The sequence below is a fragment of the Cydia strobilella genome, chromosome 3, assembly GCF_947568885.1.
Source record: "Cydia strobilella chromosome 3, ilCydStro3.1, whole genome shotgun sequence".
Classification (NCBI taxonomy): domain Eukaryota; kingdom Metazoa; phylum Arthropoda; class Insecta; order Lepidoptera; family Tortricidae; genus Cydia; species Cydia strobilella.
This window is the reverse complement of record NC_086043.1, coordinates 22,862,240-22,878,370: the sequence shown is the minus strand read 5'-3', so window position 1 is coordinate 22,878,370 and position 16,131 is coordinate 22,862,240. Positions and strand designations below refer to the sequence as shown.

The 16,131-nt window shown below is 35.5% G+C and overlaps 1 protein-coding gene across 6 annotated transcripts in view; it reads right to left on the bottom strand.

The window, feature by feature from the left end:
• The window catches only part of LOC134756134 (uncharacterized), a 142,654-nt gene extending 131,678 nt beyond the window's left edge, over positions 1-10,976 (bottom strand). For 2 of the 6 annotated variants that reach the window (XM_063692958.1, XM_063692956.1), the window contains exon 1: positions 10,840-10,967. In XM_063692958.1, coding sequence (XP_063549028.1) covers positions 10,840-10,943 — 104 coding nt within the window. In that variant the 5' untranslated portion in view covers positions 10,944-10,967. Of the gene's footprint in view, positions 1-10,839 lie in introns of all 6 variants that reach the window. The other 4 variants (XM_063692963.1, XM_063692957.1, XR_010129106.1 and 1 more) reach the window with 3 other exon arrangements.
• Positions 10,977-16,131: the final 5,155 nt, after the last annotated feature.

The window sequence follows — 16,131 nt, the reverse complement described above, 5'->3', positions numbered from 1 at the left end:
ATTAATTCCCTATTTCATAAAATAACGATATTTTGAATTATAATTAGATATAACACTGATTTAAACTTTCACGATTTTTACTCATTATTATTTACGACGACGGGACTTAATCGCTAAAATTTAATACTTATTTTACGCGATTAAGTCCCGTCGTTGTAAATAATAATTATAATTAGATATATTACACACAAACACTATATGGATCAAAATTATTCGAATTAAATAATTGAATTGAATTGAATTGAATTACGTTGCTACGTTTGTATAATTGTATGTAATTTTTTTCAATCTGCATTTAATGTCACAAGTAAATTTATTTACATTAAATTTATTTATTTCATATTCAAAAATATATTCTGCGAGTAAGACAGATAAATCTGATGTGCAGGTTTAATTTCAGGCAAATTTTATAGCAAATAAGGGTAACTTTGATTATGGATGTAGAAAATTTCGATTCTCATACAAAAATATGAGAAGTTTTCGATTTTTTTCCATATGGAAATTGGAAATATTGCAATTTTGGAAGCTTTTCGGCGACACACCAGTACGCACTAAGAAATGACTTGAAAAGCAGAACACATGAGCTAGCATCTAAAGATTCTAAAGTATTGAAAGTTGCTATACATAGGTACATACAAAGACAAAACAAAATTTGGAAAACTTACCCTTCGTTAAGTAGTAACTCGTATAAATTTATGCTTATTAAATCACGTTTACAATTTACAATCGGGTCTATCGCGAATTTATTTTGTTACCTTTATTTACCGACGTTTCGACACAGGTTTCACTGGTCACAAAATAAATTCGCGTTAGACCCGATTGTAAACGTGATTTAATATGTGTTCAAAACGCGAAAGTTTTAAATGTTATATTGCAAACTTTATGCTTATTATTAGTGTAATTAGTTACATTAATTAGTTAGCAGTCAGTGTTTAACAGTTATCATTTGGAAGAAACTTCACTTTCGTCGGCACAATAGCTTCTTATTTCGAGGCGTTTAATAGCCGAGAATCAGCTGACTGGGTGGGTACAGGCTGGGTACACTGAGTTGCAAAATAATGCGTTGTGTCATTTTGTATTAGGGTTATGAGTTTCCAAAACGTCCCGCTTGGCGCGCTGTTTAAAATCCTATACAAAATGACACTTCGCAAACGAGGTCCAATCGAAGGCAAAAATATCGATCCAGACAAATGGCTCAAAAATATGTGAACACGACTTTATTGCCTAAGGTGTAAGAGCGTACACATATTTTTGAAACTTTGGGAATGTATATATATTTATGCCCTTGACTGTCCATCGAATAAAATTTACACTGGGGGTTCTGAAGCATTCCATGAAATTGTCTACCATCGTCCCGTACAAACGCAAATTTTCTGAAGGTTTGCATACATAGAAGTTTTTTTTTTGTGACAAATGGACAAAAATATGCTTAGAAAAATAATCATTGTGCTTTTAACGAAATAAAGTTCTAATAACTACACGAAATCAAATTCGTTTGTACGGGACAGTCCGTGGAATGATTCAGTATTGGCTTAACTAACTTAGCGGTTTCACTCACGTATTTTTAGTCACTCGCGCGACATGTTTCGGAGAGCCTAGGTCTACATTTTCAAGCACTAACAGTGCCTGAGTAATTCGACTTCAGTATTGGTGCAGGAAATGGCTAAAACTTGGGTTGAGATGTTAATTTAGGCACCTTTTTATTTTACACCAATTTAAATACTATTGTACTCTGAATTTGAAATCACAAATCTGCCGCTATTATTTTGTCCGCCAATGCGCACGCGTCACGGTCAGCGCTCATTATTCTGACGTCACACTTTGAAACCACATTCAAAAGGGCCCATTTCCATAAGCAAATCATGTCGCTTATTGTATTTGTTTATGGAATTATCGTCGAAGAATTTTACACTTATGTTATTTTATTAACCTGGTTTAGTTTTGAAATTAAAAGTAAGCCAAACGCATGGTGTAGATTTGGCAACGTTTGTTCTCGAATTATTTTAATTAAGTTTACGTATTTATACCGATTACTATCAGGCGGGCTGTATGCTTGTTTTCCACTGATGTTGTATAATGTAATGTAAATAATTTATACATTTTACTTTATATCTCTTTTTGCTGCAAACGCGTCGTTTAAATACCGGTACGTTTTTGGCAAAAAGTTCACTTTCTGCATCTTTTGTGGAATTTCAGAAAAGTGTCGGGTATGTGACGCTATTTTTACCCGACTGCCAAAGGAGGAGGTATATGTATGTATGTATGTATGTATGTATGTATGTATGTATGTATGTATGTATGTATGTATGTATGTATGTATGTATGTATGTATGTATGTATGTATGTATGTATGTATGTATGTATGTATGTATGTCTGTATGTATGTATGTATGTCTGTTTCTTTGTGGCCTCCTGTAGCCTAAACGGCTTGATGGATTTTGATGTATGAGGTATCATTGGATTCGCCTTGATCACGGGAGTATCATAAAATACATTTTACCCCGAAACTCCTACAGGAACATGTTAATTCTTCGTCACGACGCGACGACCCCACGACGAATGTTCTTTAACTGAACTTAAACGTTTGCGAGACTTTCAGCAATAATGACTTCAGTGCCAATAGTCCAGATTGGCGGTAATGAAGTAATTATCACTGATAGTTGGTTGTATGGGGACCACTCGCGATCCAAGGTCAAATGCCCCCTCGTTCTTGTTAGGATTGTCAGGTATAAACTGCAAGGAACCACCTTGAATCTGGTCGTCATCATAGAACTTTCAAATGGTACTTACATAATAATCTACAAAATTTTCGTTAAATAAAAATAGCTAAAAAGTTATAAATAAAAAAATAATTATTATAAAAAAACACACTAAAAAGAGGAATACAAGCCCCACAAGATTATTGTTTAATCAAATGCTAAAACCAAGCTATGGAATACCGTTTAAACAGTGAAATGTGTTCGTAATCGATAGTTAAATAAATATATATAAAAACTTATTCTAAATACTAACTAAATTGATGAATGTTCTCTTTATATAACAATAAAAAAAAAAAAAATATATATATATAATTTATAAATGTTGATGGTAAGTATCGCAGGCGGGGACCAACTTGACCGCCACCAACGAAAATACCTACCTAAGTAACATTCTGCTAAATAGTGAACTTAACAACCAACAACCAAAATGACTATAAGTAACCCTCTGTTGGTCCCCGCCTGCGATACTTACCATCAACATTTATAAATTATATTTAGTTAGTATTTAGAATAAGTTTTTATTTATTTAACTATCGATTACGAACACATTTCATAGTGCATTTTATATTGTTTAAACGGTATTCCATAGCTTGGTTTTAGTATTTGATTAAGAGCGCTATTACATTTCGGCGTTGAGCGAGTTTAGGTATTTTACGCGCTGCGGCGGGCTGTGCGAGCTCAGTATGCCGATCCCTTCTACCACGTTTTCCCTCTCGCTCGCACTACAATGATGGATTAAACAATCCTGATCCTTCGTGAAGCATATTGAAAACAATAATTATAACGACACTAACTTAAAATCCTAATTATTGTTATTTGGTACGAAAATACTAAATCCAGTGCAAATGTACTTACTTTTGTAATATTCTTGTGAGGCTTGTTTTCCTCTTTTTAGTGTGCAGTCGGGTTTTTTGTTTTTTTTATAATAATTATTTTTTAAATACTTCTGATAAGGTGAAGAAGCCTATATTTTGCATAAAACCGTTTTATAACTTAGCCTTAAATTTAACGGTACATAAAACAGATTACAGGTAAAGCAGGTGCTAAGTCACGTCCCACACAAAGTAGACCTTTTTTGTGGAATGCTCCTTTTGGTTTTCGCTTTCGATTGTTGGAAAACGGCACGAAAACGGTCAAGAAACTTGTTAAAATGTCGCCTTGATTAGTACAATAAAAAGCCACATCTATCCAGATTATTAGCAACAATGAAAACCGAACGGTAAACACGTAACAGCGTTTTGCAACATTCACGTTGCAACGTTCGTCGTCCAAAAACTAACGGCGCGATTCGGGAAATGAATTAGAGATTCACTAGATATAAAATCAATGTGACGTCCCACGGGTAAAGGTACCTTATGGCGGTTGAAGCTTACGTTATTATTAACGCCGCTCCAATTAATATTGGATGGCGCTTACGTCGCATAGCGCCGCAATAATTTGCGACGCTATGCGCCTTGTGCCTTTTGCCGTGAAATGTCACATATCATTACTATTTCTTATCTAGTGAATCTAATTCGTTCCTCGAATCGCGCCGTAAGCCAGAATAGCTATTCTGATCGAGCCGAAATTCGTTGTTAAATACGAATACCCTGTTTTTGAGCATTTGCTGATTATATACTTCAGAGTTTTGTCGTTTTTAATTTTAACACGCTCGCGGACGGTAAGTGACGTCATGTGTCATAGGCCAAAGGAAACAAAAAACTACGCGAATGCTATAGCATTAGTGTCCGCAAATGCTATATCATTCGTGTCCGCAAATGAGAGAGAGCGCGCATGAGAGAGTAATTTGGATTGTATGGCGGCGCTTGGTTCGTGTGACTCTTAACTGCGAACATTGGACGTGACATCGCTTCGGTTCGACAATTAACTAACTCGGGTTCCGTTTGTGAGGTTAAATTGGAAATAACACGGCTAGACAAGTACTTTGTGGGTGCACGTAATATAGTTGTGCCACTCTCGAGAATGTTTTCTACTTAAATGTTAATATATTTTTCCTTTTTTTATTGTGGGACGTACCACATTATTACAATCTATAAATTGTATATATCGTAAATTGTATATTCGTAATTGTATAATTGTAAATTGTATTGTATCGTTGATTTTTTCATTGTGATTGACATCTGTATACACAATTTATAGAATGTTCTCTACTTCTTTTTTTTTTTATGAAATAGGAGGCAAACGAGCAGACGGATCACCTGATGGTAAGCGATTACCGCCGCCCATGGACACCCGCAACACCAGAGGGGTTGTAAGACTTGTAAGTGCGTTGCCGGCATTTAAGATGGGAATACGCTCTTTTCTATAGTAAACGGAGAACTTTCACGAGAACGGTACAACTCACGGAACCGATAGAGATTTTACAGCATAATATAATTTTTTCTGTCAAAATAATTTTGTGCAGTCGAGTTCATAAGCATTTTTACCAGCCAATGTTTCAATAATACATTTACATGCCTCTTTAACTAATAATTTCTTATGTATGTGTATGTATATGTATCTTTATATGTATATATATTTTTTTTTTTAATTATATATGTATGTATTATACCTATGTATTATCTATATTACTTGTATTTGTTTAGTTGTATGAGTTGTGTAAAATACTTACTGTTTTTTGTAATTACAACGTGATGTTGCACCGCCTACAAGTTATCTGCTTTGCCCGAAGGTTGACTGGTAGAGAATGCGTTGTAGCATTAAGTCCGCCTTTTGTACATTTGTATGTATGTATGTATGTATGTATGTAAACACTTTATTGTACATAAGACAGATTACAAACACAATAAAAGAACATAAATATATACAATGTACAAAGGCGGACTTATCCCTATAAGGGATCTCTTCCAGTCAACCTTTGAGCAATTGAGAATGAAACAATAAACAGATCAAGATAGACAAACGAACACTATGAACAGAAAGTAAATTATGGTTCAATTATTACAAACGTAAATAATTAAAACCTGTAATCTAGAATATAAAATAAACATATATATACAAATACAATACATATCCATATAAACACAAATTTGTATTTTCTTTTGTGCAATAAATATTAAATAAATAAAATAAATAAATAAGGTCGTCTAAATATATTTTTGTAAAGATAAATAAATAATTATTTGGGGACAATCTTACACACACAACCTAACCTAACCTAACCCCAAACTAAGCAAAGCTTGTACTATGGGTACTATAGGCGACGATATACAATATACCTCTATACATAATTAAATAGATAAATACATAATCGCACTTAAACTATCGTGAGACATATTTTAAAATATTTATCAGTACCCCCCCTCCCCTAGCCCTATCAGCGCGTGCGCAACGAGCGACGAGGCGGGCGGCGCGGGCAGTGCACGACGTACAACCGCCGCGGACACTCGTGCCTGAGGATGGATTCCCAAAGAATCCGAAACATGTCGCCAAAAGCGACTAAAAATAATAGTGAGTAAAAACCGTACTGATAAATATTTTGAGATAAATACATACATAGAAATCACCTACGAGTCAGGATTAAATATTCGTGCTCATCACACAAATAAATGCTATTACCGGAATTCGAACCGGGGACCATCGGCTTCATAGGCAGGGTCACTACCCACTAGGCTAGACAGGTCTTCGGAGGTTTGTGAACTCGACCGTACTATAATAGAAATTTGGTTCATTTCATTCCTTTCGCGTTTTGACCACATATAAATCACATTTAAAATCGGGTCTATCGCGAATTTATTTTGTTATCTTCGGATGTTTGCGCGGATGTTGTGTGTTGCGTGTCGGACAATAATTAACATTTATGTGTAGTGGGTGGTTTCAAAATGTGATGTCTACCCCAAACTTTAAATACACTTTTCGTCGGGTAGCCACACAAATCTCTGTTTTGACATTTTGCTGGGACATCAGTTAGCCGCGACCACAACCAGTGAAACCTGTGTCGAAACGTCGGCAAATAAAGGTATTAAAGGTAAAAAATAAATTAGCGATAGACCCGATTTTAAATGTGATTTAATACATTTCATTCCTATTCTTTACAGCATTCGGCGTTTATTCTCATATTTACTCACTCGAAACAAAAGATAAAAGATATTCATAACATAAGCTTTCATGAAACAATGCCATAAAACTTCGTAGCATGAGAGCGACATTCGAACACAAACTTGATCTAATTTTTGACATCACTCCCAATCTTGTTTTTTATTAGGTGGGTACCTACATAATATATAAAACAGCATAATAGCGGATAAAGCAACGCGCTATCTGCCCTGGATAACTTTTCCAAATGGAGAAGAGATAAAGTTCGCGTTTAAAATTATAAAAAAAAAATACAAAAAAAATATATACAAAAATTTATTTCGTTACCAGGCATAGATGAAATATAGGATAAAACAATTGGTTTCACTTACAAATATGACAATTTGGTTAGCAGTAGCCCTCACACTAGGTCAAGCCTGTGTCGTGAGGACTAGGAAATTCAGTAGATTTATCAATAAGATGATGCGAAAAAAATACAGATAAAATACGAGTTGCAAATATACCTAAATCTAAATTAAACTACTATATATATTTTATATATATTTTTAAGTATTTTAATGAAACAAAACATTAGCAAATCGTCAATTACTGGCCACCGGTTAATAACTGGGCACCCTAAACAAAATAAACAGAAATAACAGAATTCATTTTAAATTAAAAATTAAAATTTGTTTATTTCGTGTAGCATAATGGCTCATAAATATTAATATGACACTTATACACTAGACTTAAACACTATACTAAAACAACATAAAATAAAATACACATTAATTCAATAACTTTTTTTTAACGCATTAGTGGTTAACACATTGACAGTCATCACCTATATCTCAATGTGTCAACCACAGTGCTGCAGTGATTTTAGTATAAGGTTACAATAACTGGCCACCCTCAAATAAATAGCCACCTTATACTGAAATAAATTCTGTTTATAAGTGAATAGAATTCATATTTAGTATAAGGTGGCCAGTTATCAAGATCGGTTAGCAATGTTAGCATCAATTGTATATATTTTTTGAACCAAAAAAAGAAGATTTTATTTGATGACTCTACATTTTTCCCTAAATTCTGTAAATGTAGTTCTCTTTGATTTTTCTTATTTTGACTTTAACTACGAGCGCACTATCTATTTGTGATGTCAAAATGAGGTCAAATTGAGATCAACTCATACATTTCGAATGCCACTTCAGTCTGTTCTGTACTCGAGGCATAAGGACACAGATGCACTTCTTTTCTAAATTAGCTTTTCGGGCAGTTTTATTGCGAACAGTTGAAATTCAGGCAGCGTTGGACTGAAAGTAAGTATTTCCGGCCTTTGGGTTTATGATTGTCATATCTGTTACAAGTTTTTTAATGTATTACGTACTACTTATAAAATATTTTATTATCAACTGCTGTTGAGCTTTTTGTTTACATTTTCATTCATTTATTTAATGTGCCTTATCCTTATTTTACGATACAGAAAAATTGGTGTAGGTAAGCTAACTTTACAGTTTGAAACAAGTTGCGTTTTAGAAGCATATTAATATTTTATGCAGGCATTTTGAATCAAATATTTACACAAAATCCAAACGAGGACATACCTGTATATCAGCAATCCGAATTATCTAAATCCAAAAACACTGGCACATAAAACACAACACTCGCGGAAACTCAATTCAACTGCCAAGGTCTAGCTATAAAAAAAAACTAATTTAAAAATGGCCACCAAAAATGCGTTCGAAATTACGATTGGCGCGAACCGACTGACGGTTTATTGCAGCGCCGAGTTAACTTTGCGGTCAGTGAAGGCGTTGCTATCGCGCGCTTGATGTAAATTTGTATGTGACGCTTTTGGTTCCCGTTTTCGCCACTGTATTAGTTAAGTTTGTGATACATTCAAAAACTCCCCTTTTGACACAGGTGGTCGATGTACCGAAACATATGGCCGATACGGCCTATCGATTAATTATCAAACTCGGATCAACACTTCGCAAGTGTTTGGACTTTCAACTTAATTACACGGTGCGAAGGTTCTAATTCGAAATTCATGTTTTAGGAAAGATACGAGGTTGTAAAAGTTATTTTCATGAATTCCGTTGTTCGATTAAAACTAACCTATATGTCATCATTAAGTTAGCGGGTCCCCATAGGCGAAATGTTTTGGTGTGGTAGTCACGGTTGACGTCCGATTACTAAATTCTTTTGTTGTAATCGTATGACTACGGATGTGACGAAACATTGGATAGTATCTGACGGTCAATTTTGTATGTATAAATCAGTTAGTAATTGTAAAAATTCAAGGAACGAATTTGCATTTTTGTGTTCGCGCTTTTATTATTTTCTGTGGAGTAAGTCAGTCGCGGAAATAGTGTTATAGTAATGTTTTGACAATGAGGCGTTTTTAATAAGGGGACTTTCTTTCATTTTTTGTAAGAATAAATGACTACATAGGTTATGTATTTATAAAAATACGTCACAAAAGTAAACAGTTTTCGTGTCCGTTAAAACAATATAAAAAGGTTCTTAACACCATCTACCGGTATAACGCTACTTAGAGGTTTCTTAAATTGATATTCACGCCATCTATTGGTCATGCGCGATATCAGATGGCGTGAAATCGAAAGCGCAAGTTTTCCTAATTTTCCACGAAGTGCGCATATGAACTTATAAAATGCAAAGATAGATATAACTCCGTAATAAGTTACTCTATGTAAAATGTGATGTAATGATGTTAACTTAATTTCGCGTTTTCTGTGCTGTCTCCATAATAATAGTTGCTCAGAACGACCTACATATTCAGCTCTATTTAGTATGAGTATGAGTATGAGTATGGCCGGACAGCAAAATCAAACTGTATACTTATTTGTTTTTTGTTACAGTGATAGTATACATTTTACTATAAAATATTCGTAGAGGTGGAAATAACTTTATACTGTTCAAATAACACTATAATTGTTTGGACAGTCATCTGCAATAATATGTAACACAACGGAGTCCGCAAAAATATCTGACACGATCTTATTTGTAGCGCAATAAGAGCGCGTCACATATTTTTGCGGCCTTCGTTGTGTAACAAGCTTATTATAGTACCAAAGATTACATTAATGACAAAACTGCCTGGGACTGAATGATATTTATGTTTGTTTTATTTCTTGTGCTGACATTTTATTCAATTTTTTGTATGTAATTTTGATACTGATTTTCTATTAATTTATTAATTGTTACCAATTGTCTGACATTTTATTCCCTTCTTGTATGTAAATTCTCTATTAATTTATTAATTGTAACCAATTGTATTCGTTCAAAATTTTATTTTATTCAGTGAATGTTTGTTATATTTTATTTTCTCTTGATTATGACTGTGTGACTTGTCAAAAGTGCTTATTTTTAGGCCTACTTGAAATAAATAATTTTTGAGTTTGAGTTTGAGTTTGAACATATAAATGAATGAATGAATGGTTGAATGAATGAATGAATGAAATTAATTGATTCCAGAAAATATTTCCATTTGATATTAATACTAATTATATAATAAAATATGATTAAAATAAATTAGGACGTATACAAACAATCTAATTCGAATTTTCCACTCATTTACTCTAAGGTTAGCTGGAAGAAATCCCTTATAGGGATAAGCTCGCCTTTGTACCTAAATTTATATGAATTTCATGTTATCAATTTTTGTTTTGTACAATAAAGTGATTTACTACTACACTACTACAATAATACAAATATAAATTTTAATTTAAGTCATGTCAAAAAAGGACTTACGTCACGGGTTAACCCGACCCCGATACGAAAGACTTGTGATAGACCCTCCAGCGCTCATATCAACATATCACAACATATTATTGCAGATGACTGGACACTAAAGTTTTTTTTTTCTACGCGGTCATATCTTATAAGAGCGTAACTTCAATTGTATGGGAGCGGCAATGGGTTCGTAAAACCCTTAAAGGATTCATTATTACACTCATCTTATTTTGCTCTACTAAACGACTAAAATAGGCTAATCATAATTAACGCTTGTTTAATTTTCTCAAGAACACAAGTAAGCACTTACTTGGGCCACGTAAGTCCATTTGTGAAGATGTAGCACACCCCAGAAACGATCCCAGCTAGAAGTCCTAGGCTTACTCCCGTAGATAAGAACAGGGTATCCGGCATTTTGGTCTTAAACTATCACTTCACTAGTTTTGGTCACTTGTCAAGTTGTCACTTATCTGTGAACAAAAGAAACGAATTAACATCAAAACCATGGAGACTATATAAAGGAGCCAAATCTCTATTGTATGAAAAGTGTCCATCAAAAAACAGTAATTAGGCGGCGCCACCATACACCGAAATACTACCAAAAACAACCTACGTAATTTGGTCGGGTTATTTGTTGGTTCATGTTATACTCATGTCCCAGAGCCTAACTAGCGCCACCGGAGAGATTAGGAACTATTATTTAAAGCTGAAAGCGGTCACTTTTGCAACAATTCTGCCATAAGAGATTGGCATCCTTTCGATACCATCCATAATCAAAACGAATCGAAACGGTTAGTTCCCGATTCGCCGGATTCTTGTTTTGCCAGATTCCTGTTTCGCTGATTTACTTTAGGACGTCACAATCCGAATATACGAGAATACGATGTAACAAGTATCCGACGAATCGGGAACTAACCACCGAAACTTTTAAACAGGTACGGATATGATGGTTGCACTTGTACCGTTTATCGTCTTGCCATTATACCTCTAGTAGTGCTTCACGTGTATTCTGATGGTTATAATTAGCGATGCCCCGAATAGTGGTTTTGGCATAATACCGAATATTCGGCCCGTCTCTCAACCGAAGCGTCGAATATTCGGTGACCGAATATTCGGCACGACATGCGAACATTTTTAGTCAAATTAATTATGATTATGAAAACTGTTTGCCAACAAAGCACAACGTTTGCTAAGATTTAACTCATGGAGACTGTATAAAGGAGCCAAATCTCTATTTATGAAAAGTGTCCATCAAAAAACAGTAATTAGGCGGCGCCACCATACACCGAAATACTACCAAAAACAACCTACGTAATTTGGTCGGGTTATTTGTTGCCTTATATGGTTCATGTTATACTCATGTCCCAGAGCCTAACTAGCGCCACCGGAGAGATTAGGAACTATTATTTAAAGCTGAAAGCGGTCACTTTTGCAACAATTCTGCCAAGAGATTGGCATCCTTTCTTTACCATCCATAATTTAACTTTTGTTACTAAACGCCGCGCTCACGAGACGCTAGTGTGGTGTTGCTCTTATTCATAAATTATAGATAAACAAGTATTTTTACCAACACAACACAACGACTAATCCATTCAGAATCTCCCTAGATAAAAAAAAAAAACCAAGTAACGTTACCTCAGTGACAGACAAGGTTATCAGTTGATCCTAATTCTCACGCGGCCGCAAGCACTAGAAACTAGAATGCACAATGTTGGGAACCTTGCGGTGATGATGAACTGGCGAATAATCGTGATTAACATCTGTATGAGTCTAGACTTGTTTTAGGTATGCTGCTAGCTATTCTGTACAGTTAAGGGGCCCACTGACTATCAGTCCGCCGGACGATATCGGCCTGTCAGTTGTTCGGAACTGTCAAATTTTTGTTCTAACTGACAGGCCGATATCGTCCGGCGGACTGATGGTCAGTGGGCCCCTTAAATGGGTCATACTATAATTGAACTAACTAACCTATAGAACCGGCACGCAGAACCAGTAGGTAGATTTTAAAAGCAATAAACTTTGCAAATGATTGGACTGCACTTAATATGACACGATTACTTCTTTAAAACTATCCTGGAGGGGCGGATATTCAAGCGGGGTAGAGGAAAACACAGCTTTTTAGATCAAGTGAAAGAAAAAGTAGGGGTTGTGTCGTATCAAAAAGTTAAAGAGCTGGCACAGGATAGGGAAATCTGGAAGATATTCCATCGACAAGAGAATATCTCTAAGTTGATGATGATGATGAAACTGGCCAGGAGAGAGAAGCGTTAGTAGCCTAATGGTACCTAAGAGTGACGTACGACTTTCAATTTCAATCTCGACTACCGAGTATCCAAATTTCAAAAGGAAGTCATGTACGGCATGTTACTTATTTACTTTTCCTGCTCCTCTGGGTTGGAAGATCAGGCAGCAGTCCCTTTAAGAAAAAATAAAATAAAAAATAAATAAAAATAGTAGGCTTTTGTGCCTACGTCATATTTTGGGATTAGTTGTCAACGGGACCCCATTGCTACGCTCCTATGACCCGTGGCAAAGAATAAGTAATAGTATTGTCATACAGAACGGCCATGTACCGCCCCGCCCCGCGACAGCAGATTGACGACCTTTTGCCGACCGCTTAGTACTGTTTTTAAGCAACTTACACAATGACGCATGCCGCGTGTACAGATGTGCCGTTCACACATAGAAACGACGCAAGTGATTTTTGATGTATAGCGTGTCCGCGTGCCCGTTACGGAACAACGCCAGGAAGATGATGATGAAACTGGCCAGGAGCATGTCAGGCCTTGCTCAGAGTAGGGATTTGTAGTCTATTGTAATGGACGAGCAACTATACACTACAACTATATTGTTGATAAGTAGTATGTACGGACGGTCACGCTCCGTGATTGTTGAGCCATTTAGGGTCCTAGCTAAATTGGTTGTTTAGTACTTACGCTATGGAATATTTAAATTAATTAGAACCCTAATTGGCTCAACAATCACGTTACGGAGCGTTGAGTGTATCTTAAGGAGTATATGGCAGCTCTTTCTGCCTGTTTTCTAAGAAAGGAAGACTTCATGCAATAAATGAACACTCTCAGGAACACAACACTTATGTTCTTATGTATGTTAACAGTGTATGTGTAGAAATAGTGTAGTAATATTTACAAAATATTACTTCTAAGAATGTGCAGACATGACAATGAGTACTAAAGTAAGGTATGGACAAGTTTCAAAACTTAGATTAGTTATTGGCTACACCAATGATGTATGGATGACTTGCCATCGCCACCGGCATTTGCATAATAAAATCTAACATTTCTATTACAGTTTTCACTCTTATACGGAAGCTAGTAAGAGCAGGAACCAACTAACCAAATGCTATCACTATCACTACATAGTATAAAACAAAGTCGCTTCCTGCTGTCTGTCTGTCCCTATTTATGCTTAGAATTTTAAACACCAGGTCAGGTCTAATACGTGAGTACTTATGTCGCCTTTAACATTCCATTAAATTATGACAAAATATTACTAATTTTTCATCAAATTCGCTCAGTAAATGTGAAATTGCACGCAGGCTTATCGGGAACTATAGAAAAAGCGTTTTCCCTAGGGAGTTATGAAGTTTCTAGTACTATAATTAACAGTTTTTTGTCTTTATACTTCATTTTTGTATCGCAAGTGTGATGAAAGACATTGTGTGTAACTCGGGGCGTAATAATATGTAATGTATATAATATATTTAACTTACGCCCCATCATGTTGCACAATGTACTATTAATTTTATAATAAACTGAATTATATGTTATAATATGTATTTATATAAAACATCCTTAGTGCCTTAAAGAATGAAAACATGATATCACCCTTCAGAATCAATATTTGCTTTACTACGAGTATAAAGATAATTCTGTAATAATAATGATAACGTGTATAGTTTCATAGGTTATTATCTAGAAACACAAATAAGTATCTCAATGTATTGCTAGACAAGTACCTACATACTTACCGATTAAAAACGTGTAGATACGTGCTTAAAAAGACCCGGACACACCGGATTTTTGTTGTATAATATACAGATTCACATACAGGCACACCGCTTGTTTGACGTGTGCGTGCACGGCTTTAACATGTTAATGCACGCACACGCAGCCGGTATGTTCTGGTCTTTAAACATATCTAAAAACCAATCTGATAGATCATAGAGTTGCCATATGAACGGGACACTTGTGTCCGAAGTAGTAGCCAAGATAAAAACCGGCCAAGTGCGAGTCGGACTCGCGCACGAAGGGTTCCGTACCATTACGAAAAAAAAAACAGCAAAAAAATCACGTTTGTTGTATGGGAGCCCCATTTAAATATTTATATTATTCTGTTTTTAGTATTTGTTGTTATAGCGGCAACAGAAATACAGCATCTGTGAAAATTTCAACTGTCTAGCTATCACGGTTCATGAGATACAACCTGGTGACAGACGGACAGACGGACAGCGGAGTCTTAGTAATAGGGTCCCGTTTTTACCCTTTGGGTACGGAACCCTAAAAATCGTTTGTAGAAAGCGAAACGAAAAGCTATCACTCTACCTACCATATTAGTGCGATAGAGAAATAGCTGAGCGGCTGATACTTTCGTCACAGGGCGGACACGCTATACACCAAAACTCACTTGCGTTTCTTTGTGAACGGCACGTCTGTACACGCGTCATGCGTCATTGTGTAAGTTGCTTAAACAGTAAGCAGTAAGCGGCCGGCAAACGGCCGTCAATCTGCTGTCGCGGGGCGAAGTAATTCGAATCGGGGTGGGGCAGTGCGTAGCCGTTCTGTATGATAATATTATTACTTACAGTCTGGCAATAAAGACTAAAAATTAAAAAGTGGCAACACTGTAGTGTCGCCCCGTTTTTCTTACATTGATTTGAAAGGGACGACGCTACAGTGTTGCCTCTTTTTAATTTCTACTCTTTTTTGCCAGAATGTATTCTGTGCTTTCGATGTGTTGTTTTATTATGTAGTTTTATTTTTATTTATTTATTTTTATTTTATCCGCTACGATTGATGCTGATTGTACGACTAATGTTAAAGTGTTTCCTAATTACACTTCATAAGTAGTACTTCTACAAAACATGTTGATGTCTGCAATTTGCGATGATTATGCACTAAGAGTAAGAAACTGAACACTGGTAGATCTTATGCCGTTGATATAAGGTATACAAAATGACAGTTAAAAGTGATGATTATTGCATGACTCCGAGCTCCGTTAGAAAGTTATTTGCGTGAACTTGTCAACTATTGCTTTTCTAGTTGTAATGATTTGTGTTGAATAGCATACCTACATTAAATTTTAATAGAAGCTGGCGCGAGAAATACCGGCCAAGTACGTGTCGGGCCACGTAAATATAATGAAAGGTTTCATACATCGTGGCACTTCGCGGCATTAACATAGTAGTCCTTTTACATAAAGAGGTATTTATGGAACAAGTCATTAAAAATAGCTCAAACCGATCATGTTCAAAACAATGTCCGTGGAAAGTATTTATATTTTTTTTAGTTACGTAACGCGTAGAAGGAAAACAAATGTAATTTCTAAGCCACCTACTAAATCTGTTTATGCCAGAAGACAA